Here is a 13,587-nt window from a genome sequence, read left to right as displayed (position 1 = left end):
AGTTTATTAAACACCATATTCTGAATCGAGGTTATAAAAAACAATGCCAGTGACAAGAACACTATACGATTAATTTAAAATAATTATGCGATTAGGCTTTTGCGATAAAGTGTAGTTAATTATATGCACCAATATTGTCCGGAGTTGTTGTAATTCGAATACAATATGTATAAATTTATACATACATTTTAATAAAAAGCATGCACTGTGTTGAGTTTTTTATCTTTCGCGCACAGGCAGCAGTAACGACTTTCGTTTCTCTTGCCCCTGACACCCTTTCAATAGCCTACCAACCACAATACCCCACCAAATGATTTACAGGTCCCTGTGATGGTTGTTTTTATTTATTATCGTTCGAATATAGTTTCACGAAGATGTATGAACAAATACAATAAGAAGAAAGTCAACGCCTTCAATCATATTAAGTATATACACTAATGTCATTTCGATGTTCCATATTGTTTATACCGTGTGTAGATATGATCAATTGGACCGGGGTTTGATGTATGCTCGCATTTTCATGTCAACAGTATACTTGTGTTAAATTATGTATCGACATAACCTACCATTCTCATGGCTAATGAGTCATCGTGTGTAGTTGTATTGGGGGTATTGCTCGGAGAGGGTTTGGGAGAGGTCTTAGCTTTTGTGAACATCGTCTTATGATACCAATGCCTGTTTTTGAGCGAAATCGAGATAAACGCTAACATGCAAAACGTGTTGTTTTCACGAACTAGTCATTGTTACGAAATCCGAAACATAAATGTATGTTCAATTGCAGCACACGTGAAAGCCTTTATCGTATGAAGAAAGAAAGATCCAATGCCAAATTATGTAACCATGACATATTGAGTTAATTGTTAAATCACAAAACGTTTACAACATATCAAAACACGAGTTCAGATCAACACAATCAAGCTTTGTAAAAACATACTTTAAAACAGTATACTTTTTAAGGACGTGTAGCTTTCAACAGCTTACATTATCTATAAATAACGGCCACCGGAAAAACTTTGCGAAACCGAAATTTCGCAAACTTAAGTACCCTTTTTCTTGAAGGTTTGCTTATTTGTGATAAAGTATAAGATAAAAGTCTAACTTGTGATTAATAATTGGTTATTTTTGCTTGTTAAATGCGTTTTCTTCACTATGAACTTTACTTGCAAAGTTGGTGTTCCCATGGGATTTTTGTAATATCCCATTGGATTTTTCATTATCCCATGGGAATTTTGGTTTCTCCCATGGGATTTTCCTCCAGCTTTTTTTATGGGAGAAAAAATCCCATGGGATTTTCAAAAACATAAAACACGTTCGTTTGTGCTTAGTTATCGATTTTAAGCATTGTTAAAGCATTTGTGCTTATTTTCGTTCACTTTACTTTGATAGAAAAAAAATCCCATTTTTTTATGGGAAAAAAAAAATCCCATGGGATTTTTTCTGATTTTTAGAGATTTATTCATGTAACCTTCAGAAACACTACCTTTTAACAAATGATGAGCATTTTTCGCGATTTCAACGCGTTATATCGTGTTTTAAAATAATAAAAAAATCCCATGGGATTTTTTTGTCCCATGGGATTTTTTCCCATGGGATTTTTTTTCCAATGGGATTTTTTTTAAGGTATAAGTTTCTAAAAGCTATATAATAATAATAATAATAATAATAATAATAATAATAATAATAATAATAATCGTGCTCAATATGATGAATTTGTACTTTTAAGCGACTAACATTTTTATTCGAGCCGATCGTCGAGTCCGAATGGTGAGTATAAGAGCAATTTACCAGTACAAATAAATCTCACTTGTGAAGAGAACGCTACCGTACTATAAAATAATCTTGATAATAAGTCATATCATTTCTCGACAGAAAATGAAAACAGTATCCATATTGATGTCAGCAATGTCCCCTGCTGTGATAAATATTGACAAAATGAAAAACCTTGACAATAATTCCGTGTCGAATACGCATTAGATTATAGCAATCAAATTCATATAAGCATTGATAAGATAATTTGCGAAAATGGGTCTTATGTCAAATACGGCAAGCGTAGCTCCATTCCATAATGTCCGGTATTAGGTCACGTCAAGTTTCGTGGTCGAATTATAGCATAATAATCATTTTCACATTACGCGAATCATATGAGTTTCCCTACATATATTGTGTTAAAATTTATGTTACACTAATGTGCGATGATGAAAAGGGGATTTCGGTAATTCTACATTCGCCCGCCTAGTACCGAAATCCCCATATTTACGCCTTAAAGGGTCAATAGGTCATCGGTATGAATGGTTTTTGACTTCACATGAATGTTAAGGTGCAAAAAAATGATATTAATTTTAATTATTAAGCACTCTTGACAGCATTAAGTTGCCTCTCAGTGGGGATTTCGGTAATTCTACACTAGAACTTAAACGCGCGCCGGTACCGAAATCCTGCTGTACAAACCTTCAAGTGTCAACAAAATTATTATAGTGTTTTTTTTCATTAGCAACCAGTGACATGTATTATCTCCCATTCGGTTACTTCTTTTGGAAAATAATTAGCGGGGATTTCGGTACTGCTACATTCGTACGCCCAGAGCCGAAATCACCCATGTTTACGCCACTCCCCCATATTACGCCTTAAAGGGTCTATATGTCATTATGTTTGGGTTTTGGCTTTGCATTAATGTTGATTTGTACACAATCATATTAGTGTTAATCATTTAAACACTCTTATCAGAATATTTTTTCCATTATTAAATAGTTTATTAATGTGAAAAATGTGTAAACGAATGTAAAAAAGGTAAAATGTACATTTAAAACATTGGTTACACAAAAGTATATGTAAATATAACATGACATAGTAATAATAAGTCTTCAGAAAGTATTTTCCAAACAAATCTGATGAAACAAATGATATCGTACTACCTTATTTACAATATGCTATACACTTTTGCAATTTAGTTATCAATGTTTAATCAAAGCATAAATCAGGATAATATGTTGCCTCTTAGCGGGGATTTCGGTAATTCTTAACAAGCACATAAACCCGCGCCGGTACCGAAATCCCCGCTGTACAAACCTTCAAGTGTAAAAAAATACTGAGTTAGGTTTAAATAAAGGGAACAATAGTATTTTTGGCCACCAAAAAGCACTTCCGCATCAACCAAACGATTGAAATTATGTCAGAAACCCAGCTTTTCATTGTATATATTGCAATACACCATCGGCCGCCGAGAGCGGAATACTGCGCTTGGCCGCTAAACAATGTGGATTGCATCAAATTAAATGTCAATTTTCGATTTTATTACAAAAATAAACACTGCCTTTTTATAAATATGTCAAGCACGTACACTTAACAAAAAAATCGATATATCTTTATGTAATGTAGAAAAGTAAAGCGCTTTATATATAACAATGTTTTATAATGTCTCTCTGGTTGAGAAAAAAAACTAAACAAAACCATGTAGAACATATATGTTTTCATAATTAAAAAAAAATATTTAATGATGCACGTGATGTTTTATAATTGATATAAGTTCACGTGTCATTGAACGAGTTAAGGGAGAGATGCGAATTAAATTACACATAATTAAAAAATGATACTATACTGTCAGCTTGATTTATAAATTGTGTTCCATCGCGCCAATATATTCATTGTTCCATGAAATTGTGTATAAAAGCAAAACGATTGAAATTATGTCAGAAATCCTGCTTTTCACATGAAATGATCTTTAACACTTTATTTATTCCAATCAGGTAATTAATAATAATAGGGGAAGTCTATACTGTGTATTAGAAACTTGTTGTGGTGATGCCTATCTTATCCGCTCAATACACATCCACCTGGCTACTGTACAGAAAAAATTAGATTTACTTCCAAAATAACTGATTTCATTAATTGCTAACTTGTTGTCTACATTTTAAATTAACAACGATAATGGATCAACATCACCGTTGCACAATTATTAAGTTCACAGTAATCTGCAGCCAATTGTATAAATATGGATAACTCTTATCCAGCGGATAACTTTTGGTTATCTTCAATTTTAGGATATCTTTTTCGGTTAGCGATTGTATAAAAAAATAGTTATCCAAAACGGTTCACGTTCTGGTTAAGTTTTGGATAAGATTTAGCCAAGATATTTGACGTCGGTTATCTTTATCCAAATGAAGAACGCGCTGACAAAATGGCTGACTTTGACATACCGAACGCTAGACGACCAAGACAATTTCGACGAATAGACAGATTTACGGAATCTGACGACCCTGAAGAAATACGACGACGATTTAGATTTACACCTGACAGCATTGACCGCATAGAACGACTGATCGGACATAGACTTGAGAGACCAACTGGACGGAATCAACCCTTGACACCGAGGCAGCAAATATTGATAACATTGAGATTTTTTGCTTCTGGAAATTATTTGCAATTAATAGGGGATACTTTTGGGGTGGACATTGCCACGGTTTCAAGGGTAGTGACAAGAGTAACTGACGAACTGTGTGACCTGAAAGACCAAACAATTAAATTCCCGACAACGGACAGACATAAATCAATTATTAAACAGATTTTTTTCAAAATCGCTGGATTTCCGTCTGTAATTGCGGCGATCGACGGAACGCACGTTCGCATCATTGCTCCCCATGAACACGAGGAGCAATATGTGAACAGAAAGCACTATCACAGTGTCAATGTACAGGCAACGTGCGACCATCGAGGTATTTATCAATTTGTATTTAGTTTTATCAAATGACTAACAGTTCAATCATTGAATGATTTATCTGTAAAGTTTTCCAGCAAACTACCTTCAAGAATTCATATCAATGATTCCCTGATTATTGTCACCTCTAGCAGACAAAACAAAATGGCGGCCGATGTAAACATTACCTATTACCCGACACTTCATAAATACTACTCCAGCATACAAAGTCACATGACTATCACGTGACCCAGACTCGGCGAAAAAATCTGCTTTTGCTGCAATCAAAATTGCAAACGGGCATATGTTTTTTTGTGTAAATGCACGTTTTGATAAATGCATTCAAAAAGTAATAGCAAAAAACACACAAAACGGTGTAAATAACAATAAATGCATTTCTTTAACCTGTTTTCGGCGCATTTGTTTCAAGCTAAGTAGGCCAGTAGGTCATGGACTTCATGTGCGACCATTTGTTTATCAATGTGACGTCATGCGCACTTTTGCGTGTGTGCATACAGAACCAAAACAAAACGTCCGATGATAGGTGCTGTTCGATAACAGGTACTTACACGATACACAAAAATTCAAAACATAATTTTAGTTCTTACCTTCAAGTTTGAGTATCCCTTCATTTTATAAATCCATTTATTTATATTTATATGCATCCTGCTGTATTACACACCAGATCAAAGATTCCGTAACACTTACTTATGATCTGGTACGATTTTTTATTATTCAGTTTTTCTTTTAACACACGTCCTTTAAGTCCAAATTTCCACAGTGCAATGCATATTTTGCGCCCAAAAACTCACATGTACTCAGTTCAAATGACGTAACGATTCTAAATAAAGATAGGTAAAGTCTGTTTCATGGTTAAAATATAGTCTGATCCTTTGTATTATAGAGGCACAAGACAGGGAATTCTAATAGCCTTCTTTCCTCTCTATTCATCCAACCCTATAAATTCATCCACCCCCTTATTTTAGTAATTATGACATTTTTCTGAAAAAAACTTAAGTAAGTAATGCTTATTTAAAAAACATACAACATAGATGTTCTATTTTGGTTAAAAACATGTGAATTTTAGATTTTGTTAGAGAGAAAACAATAATTTTGAAAATATTCACTTTTAAACAGTGTTTTTGTGTTTATTAGTCTATAAAATATATTTTTTAATGATTATATCAAAATTACTTCAAAAGATTTATGTTTTCCTATAAAAATGTTGATTGAACAGATTGAAAGGAAAGATACAGACAAATTAGTGGTTGCTAGGGTGTGCGTTGTAAATTATTTTGCCATACTTTTGTTGGAAAGATATAAAATGTCTAATTAAATGTCTCACTTGTGGTGAAATTCTTTTCATTCAGTAGAAAAAGTCAATTTCACTCTTAAGGGGATGAATATACAGTAAAAGAGACTACAAAGAATTATTTTCTTGCTACATTTTAATAGTAAGATGTATCATACTATTTGAATGATTTACTGCAACGGAATGTCTAAAGTTAAATTGCATACATTATATTCTATGTAATCATATTTCAGGTGTATTCACCAGCATAAATGCCACATGGCCTGGAAGTACTCATGATGCTCATGTTTTCAGAACCTCAGTACTATCTGATTATTTGGAAGCCCATCATCATGGTAAGCGCATATTCTAAAATGGATTGATTTTTTTTTAATGCTATTTCATTTATTGTTCTGCATGTTCCTGTTTCTCATTTATAAATGTATACTTATAAAAGGTTATTCGCCGTGGCGTAATGGATGTCCGCCTAGCGAACTGGATGTCATGGGTTCGAACCCCACTGGGAACGTTCCTTTGATCTCCCCCAAAAATTATATACATTTAGAAGAGGATCATTCTGTAATTGTTGTTTAATTGTTCTGTTCAAAGGTTTGGAGGATGGAATTGTGTTAGGGGACAGTGCCTATCCATGCAGGAAGTTTCTCATGACACCTTACCTGCATCCTGGTGAGTGCTTCTCTGTTGAACACCTTATCAATTTACCGGTCTTTACAAAATACATTGTACTGAATCTTTTCTTATAACACATGTCTAAGTTCATGTTGATGTTATATGTTTGAAATTAATATTGTAACTATAGCATATTTACACCAGGATCCCCACAGCAACAGATGTTCAATGACGCACATGCAAAGACAAGAAATGTTATCGAAAGAGCATTCGGTGTACTGAAGCGGAGGTTTCATGTCCTTCATGGAGAGGTATTAATTAAGTATTAATGTGTTAATAAGCACTAAAACATTTATGTTTAATATCATGAAATATCTAAAAAATATGCACTAAATTAACTTATTTTAATTTAAAAATGTTAAATAATGTTCTTTAAACATTAAGGTACGAATGAAGCCGGGCAAGGTAACAAAAATAATTCTGGCATGTGTAGTATTGCACAATCTCGCTAAGGCATGGGGTGAGAGGGAGGCATTCCCAGAGGAAGAAGACCCTCAACCTCCACCACTTGTCCAGCTTGAGGGTAACCCTGACGGGCAGGCTATCAGGGATGCAATAACTGCAAACTATTTCAGGTTTGAAAATAATTCATTCAATGCTAAGAATACATGAAACAAATGTTATGACTATGTGCAATAAATTTGTTAAAAATATTTTACTTAGCAAGTAAAAGGCTGTTTAAATCTAGCTTAAAAATGAACAAAAGCATTACATTAATAAGCAATGCACAATAATTATAATATTAATAATAATATTGAATATTAAAAAACCATTTATAACATAAATAAATAATAATATTTATTACAATATTAATAATAATAATAATGGGTAATAAAACTAATCATCAATAAATAACATTAATTGCAGATGAAGACGGACGGACATTACAAGGCACCATGGGTGACTTGATCTATGGTTGGCGTAATAGTATTCAGACTGATGTACGGACATAGACAAAACAAGTCTTAAAAATGTGTGTTCATTTACATCTGATAAAGACAAAACAAGTCTATAAAATGTGTGTTCATTTACATCTGATAAAGACAAAACAAGTCTATAAAATGTGTGTTCATTTACATCTGATAAAGACAAAACAAGTCTTTAAAATGTGTGTTCATAAATATATAGTTTAATAATTTTGATTATTTTCCCTGTGCATAATTATAGAGATCCATTATGTTTACATTTAACTGACAACTAGGTCAGCCATCAGCTGATTGAACAGATGTATTTAAATTTAGGTCAGGAATTTTCTCATGCACCTTGTAAACACTGTCTACAACTGAGTGTCTACTCTCTAACTTACTTTATTTACATTTTTGTGTTTATTGTGAGATGATTTCATGTTCATCCATATAATTTTAAATAGTAACTAAATGTTAAGTCACTTGTATGTAAAACCTTGCAAGAGGTAGATGTTGTAGTTGGCTATTTTCAATTGCCACTTTCTACACTAAGTCTTGGTCACTGACCATCATTCACATAATTATATTAAAAACTTGGAACTTAAACCCATTGTGTTGTTTACACAAACCCCGGCTACAAATGTAATTTGTATCATTTATTATCATTTTTAGAATTATTTTTTTTTTATGATAAAAAATGTTGTTTTATGACATTCTTTTACAGTTTGTCTTTGGCAAATGCCATCATGAGCTTTCCCTCCTCAAAAAACTCTCTCTGGGATTTCATAAGGAGCAACTTTTCCTGTTGAACTGCAATGGCTCCAGCATAATATGCCATCTGCAGTTCCCTCAGGGTCTGCTCTTTCCTGATTTATAGGAAAGTGCTTTGTAGCATTTTTTACCATAAACATTCATAAATAATAAGTTATTATAACTTAATAACAAAATCTTATTTATTATGTCATACATCTGCAGTGTTTATGTTGATTTTTAAATCTAAGTAAGGTCTAAGAGTTTTTCCATTTAAATTTGATTTCCTTAATGATATTATTAAATTTATTAAATAAATGAAATTATTACACAAAGTTTGAATATGTAACAAATGAGAAAAAAAATTAGGATATACCTTTTACCAATAGCTGGATTCCTGCTTGGTTTAATTTCCTTATTATTCACAGGAACAGACACACTCAGAACTGAAATGCAGATATTTATTTTACATCTTGTTAAATACTTATTTACAATGTTAAGTTTCAATATTTTCTATGGAATAAAACACTTTAATTTAATGCATTTAACTTATCTTATTAACTTCATAAGTGTGGTCAATAGGCGTTTCTTGATTGTATAAGCCAATTATGCTATTTACCTTGATCTGCACTGCTGTCTTTTGATGTTTCTGGAAAAAAAATGAAATCATTTATTAATAATTTAGAAAACAATATTAACTTATTATAATTTCCTGTGATTTTTTTAAACATATACAGTCAATATGATTAAGAGCAACAGTATATCAATTATTTATAACTGCATCAGGGATGGAAATTAGTGGTTGACCGTGAGCCCGGGGCAAGTAGATTTTGGCCTGGGCAACTCAATTTCAAAAGTTGGTAGTCAAGCTGTGCAACTTATTTTGTTTAAAGCTTGAAACAAATCAGTGCAATAAAAAATTGTGACTGTGGATCAACAATTGGAAAAAAGTTACTTTTTGCTGTTAAAAAAACAACCTTTTTTTAACTTTTTGCATTTGGGAAATATTTTGTAAGAGGCTGTAATTTTGGGCAAACAAAATCACTGATTTCAAAATGTTAAATTTTGTTTTGTATAAATGTGTAAGTAAATTATTACTATTGTTAAAGCCATGTTTTGATGCATGTACAACAATAAATAAATAATACTTGATTTATTGAGTGATAAATTGTTATGTAATGTCATTTGTGTGTTTTTCTTAATGCTCCATATTAATTGCTTATCATTGTTGGATGAAAGTGAACATTAATGACAAGCTATCTAACTTTCCTTGACATGTTGCTATTACAAAGCCATGTATTTAAAAAAGTAAAAGTAACAATATAACTTACCATTTACTGTTTCATCATCGTCGAATGGACGAATATCGTCAGCAAAGTTGAGGAAGTCTAAAATGTAAATACATGAACATCATTGAAATATATATTTATAATGATTTATACATATTTAAATACTATTAAAAGTAACAATATTATGTATTCCCCTTAAGTAGCCTCATTTGCCTTGGCAAACTGACCTACGCCAATGTCGGAGTCGTGGAGATGTCACATACAAGAGCATGTAACACTTTTATAAACAAACGCATGATTTCTCAGATTATAAGCATACTTGCAAGAAAGAATATTAATAGTACGATTATAATGCCAATTTCTCGCTAATCATTAAAGGCATTTGCGTACATAGTATTGATTATTTTAGTATCAATTAACCTACGAAAAAAATGAACTCTTCTAAAAGACTACACAATCTAGAAAATTCTATGCATAGAAGCGTGTAATGTTTATCAGTGACAGTGTGATTTTTAAGCGACATGGAGGCACATGGAATGTGTTTTGTTTCTTGCAAAGGAAATTAAAATAAATTGGATTTAATTACCATCCAGTTGGAGCAGCTCAACAAATCTGTTGAGCTGCGCACTGCACCTAAGGAGAATAAAAATATGTATGGATTAAAATGGAATTATGTGAATATATTGAATGAAAGGTAAGAATAGTTAGATACATGTATGTAGCTGGCACAGAAAAATTACGCACTCGACAGCGTAATTCTTTTCAGTGGTTTATGATTTAGGTATAATCTGATTGTGTTGTATTTATAAATTAGGTACAATTGCAGTGGAGCTTTCATAATCAATATAGTTATTTTTTTTTAATAATTAAGTACGCGGGTGGTCACATACCGATGGTGGTTTCGGATTGAGAAGCACCCGGAATCCCACTGAAGGACGGCGTTTCCTTCATTGTTTCAATGATTGACATCGTTACCGTGTCTGCGGCTTTCATCGGTTGTCCGCCACCCGTCTGCCGGGCGTTTTTTCGCTCCATCGTAAGCGACTCTCTGGCCTTCGAGACCATTTTCCGATATTTTTCTAAATAAATAACACACAATAAAATTACTGATTACATAATTGTGTCTTATTCTATCTCGGCAACATATTACAATCAGTCACTCGCGCAATTTGAAACTTGTCAGATATTTACGGAAAATGCTAATTGTTCATTTCTGAAATTGAAGGAATGACAATAAGCTCTATAAATTTTTGTAATTATGCATAATCTCTATATATTAGTCTCTAGAAATGGTATACGGATTCATATTGCGTTTCAAACGGCGCTATGATTACATGCGCACGGACGTTGTTCTTCGACTTCGGCATGTGGAATACTAACACCTAAATACATCAGTTAAGTATTAATAAATACATATATTTACATATCTCATATTAACGAATGGCCGAAAAATATCAATGTTGGCGTTCGCATACCTTTCACGTCGTCAATCGTGCGACACGCACGACCGACGGAATTCACTTTTTCCGTTATTTCGGCCCACGCCCCATCTTGAATTTTCTTGGTGACTGGTGTTGAAACGCGTGAAAATTTCTTTGTCAAAACTTTGTCAAATTTCATAACACCTTCACGGATTAGAGCAGTTTCCTCATGGGAAAAGTTAACTGAACGTTTTTTACGAAGCGAAAGCGTTTCAGCCATTTTGTTGTCGTCTGAAATGACACTTTCCGCGAAACCGTCTTGACCGGAACCAGATTAAATATGCATTGTGGGTTTTTTATGTTTGGCTAACTTTAACCAAATCGGATAAAGATATCCAATGCGACTTGCATTTTTATACAATAGGATAACCACGTTGGATAACATATCCAAAAACGGATAAAGTTAACCAAAGGTTATCTTTTGGATTGGCTAAAGTTATCCATATTTATACAATTGGCTGCTGTACTTTAAATAGATAGCCTAATTAAAGACGGTGCTAATAAAGAACAAAGCGTGAATGTGGATATTAAGAAATTAGATCCTTTTTTGCATGACACTGGCAGTATATCATTTTATCTTATATAAATAAGCCACATTTAAGACATGGATACAATTAAAATAAGACACATTTGCATCTTTCATTTCTTGAAAAAAAAATAAGCACGCAGTCACATATAAATAAGATACATTGAAGACACAGAAAAAAATAAATAAGACACATTTGCATCTTTCACTAAATTTTCTTAAAAAAACATGTGAAACTGAAGAAAAACATTTATTACTGACACATTATTCTAAAAGTCGACTGACAACTTAAGTTCAAAGAGGGATTTACAATTAAATAAGATCCATTTTCGCATGATGCTGGTTGTAGAGCAAGCAATACATTTCTTACTGACACATTATTCTAAAAGTCGACAGGCAACATAAATTCAAAGAGGGAACCACAATTAAATAAGATCAATTTTCGCATGATACTGGTTGTATAGCATGTAGTCACATATTAATTACAGCTTGCATTAGTTGCAATAATTGTGTTAAGTGCGCGTGCTTCTGAACGTTGCGTTAAGCGAGAGTGTTGTCATTTTGTTAGTTTTATATTTTGGTATTATGTATGATTATTGCTTGTTTTGAATTTGAAATAAACGCTTTCTGGCAAATAAGCATCGTCTTAATTTTAATACAAATAATGAACATTTGACATACAAAATGTCCAATAACATATCGGCATTAACATTATATATACGTTAATTTCTTTGCATGTTTATACCGAAATTATAGCCGTCATCGGCAGTTAGGGAAATTTTGTGACACACTTTAACAAATCAAACATGCATGATAGTTCTTTTTTCATATGATATTCCCCTGGTTGCTTACCGGTGTATTGGTGCAGTTGATAACCCCGCCGGGACTACAGTAGGGTGCTAATACACACGTGTATCGTGTTCAATACCCGATCCATGCTACAACGTGTAAGAACGGGAATTTCGGTAATTCTAACTTTTTAAGCTTGCGCACCTCTAATGGGCACATATCAAAATATAATTTAATTAATTATTTTCCTAATCAGCATCATTTCACTCAACTACATGCAAATTTGTAGGTAGCTTTCCATGCTTAAAAAATAAATAAACCGATTTTTTCAAAACCACCCTCACGCTCGGCTTTTGTCCAGTTTATTTTCACCCCTGGGGTATATAAAAGTTCCATAATTCATTCAAATTTCCAAATATGGGCATGCAGTTGGTGTGTACAGATGCAGTAAAGGTGTTTAAAGTTTAAACAAGATGAAATAAGTATTCTTTTACAGACATTTATTTTTTACAAATTTTAATCTATGGAATAGCGCCATGAAATGTAAGTGATTTCAGCCAAGTAAAAATTGGGTCGGTTAAAAACAAAGTGTCATAAAATTCAAAATAGTATCATTTAAGTTATATTTTAAATTAAGTTTTTATAGAAACACTATATACAGCAAAAATACCAAAAAATAGACAGATTTACCGTTTACTTTTTGAAATAAAAATAAAAATGCAACATGCATCATTCGTATTTTCAGCAGTAAATTAATCAATTTAGCCATAACGTTGTTTTAATTTTAAAACTGAAGGATGTGCATACAATTTTCAACATATTTTACAATAAACATAGCTTATGTGCTATATTAAATCAAATTACGTTAGAAAAGAAATAAAACGCGTCGCAAAAAGTATCCGATGTCGGCAGGAATCGAACCTGCGCGGGAAAATCCCAAAAGATTTCAATTTCATCGCCTTACCCACTCGGCCACGACAACTTTACATCTGTGTAACCTTAAATTAGATATATATAAGTAAACAGGTAAAAAGGCTCGCTCGATCTTTGAAGAAAATTCTATGATTTGATGTTAAGTTTAACATTCTTGAAATTTATTTGTACACACCATGTTGAAATTGTGTAGTTATACGATTAAAACTTGTCTGTCTATTACTTTAAAAGACAAATTCTTGA

At 32.6% G+C, this 13,587-nt stretch overlaps 2 protein-coding genes across 2 annotated transcripts; one reads left to right on the top strand and one right to left on the bottom strand.

Annotated features, from left to right (window-relative positions):
- Positions 1–4,159: 4,159 nt before the first annotated feature.
- On the top strand, positions 4,160–7,607 carry LOC127860880 (putative nuclease HARBI1). The gene is made up of 6 exons (XM_052399187.1): positions 4,160–4,709; positions 6,236–6,337; positions 6,591–6,668; positions 6,816–6,922; positions 7,056–7,246; positions 7,539–7,607. The coding sequence occupies exons 1-6, from the start codon at positions 4,175–4,177 to the stop codon at positions 7,540–7,542; spliced, it is 1,017 nt and encodes a 338-aa protein (XP_052255147.1). The 5' UTR covers positions 4,160–4,174; the 3' UTR covers positions 7,543–7,607.
- LOC127859736 (uncharacterized) lies at positions 7,598–10,453 on the bottom strand. Its single transcript, XM_052397244.1, has 6 exons — positions 10,434–10,453; positions 10,202–10,248; positions 9,658–9,714; positions 8,946–8,975; positions 8,703–8,772; positions 7,598–8,442 (listed from the first exon to the last, which is right to left on the bottom strand). The coding sequence occupies exons 1-6, from the start codon at positions 10,451–10,453 to the stop codon at positions 8,295–8,297; spliced, it is 372 nt and encodes a 123-aa protein (XP_052253204.1). The 3' UTR covers positions 7,598–8,294.
- Positions 10,454–13,587: the final 3,134 nt, after the last annotated feature.

This window comes from Dreissena polymorpha, chromosome 15, assembly GCF_020536995.1.
Source record: "Dreissena polymorpha isolate Duluth1 chromosome 15, UMN_Dpol_1.0, whole genome shotgun sequence".
NCBI classification, from domain to species: Eukaryota; Metazoa; Mollusca; class Bivalvia; order Myida; family Dreissenidae; genus Dreissena; species Dreissena polymorpha.
Note: the sequence above shows the minus strand (reverse complement) of the source record. Positions and strands in the feature narration are given on the sequence as shown.

Excerpts from the sequence above, each read along its gene's own strand:
- LOC127860880 (XM_052399187.1), top strand. The coding sequence starts at position 4,175 with ATGGCTGACTTTGACATACCGAACGCTAGACGACCAAGACAATTTCGA. Across the intron at positions 6,669-6,815 it reads GACACCTTACCTGCATCCTG|GATCCCCACAGCAACAGATG; the intron begins GTGAGTGCTTCT and ends TATTTACACCAG. Across the intron at positions 6,923-7,055 it reads TTCATGTCCTTCATGGAGAG|GTACGAATGAAGCCGGGCAA; the intron begins GTATTAATTAAG and ends TTAAACATTAAG.
- LOC127859736 (XM_052397244.1), bottom strand. The coding sequence starts at position 10,453 with ATGAAAGCTCCACTGCAATT. Across the intron at positions 8,976-9,657 it reads CGATGATGAAACAGTAAATG|AAACATCAAAAGACAGCAGT; the intron begins GTAAGTTATATT and ends TTTTTTTTCCAG. Across the intron at positions 8,443-8,702 it reads AATCCAGCTATTGGTAAAAG|GAAAGAGCAGACCCTGAGGG; the intron begins GTATATCCTAAT and ends CCTATAAATCAG.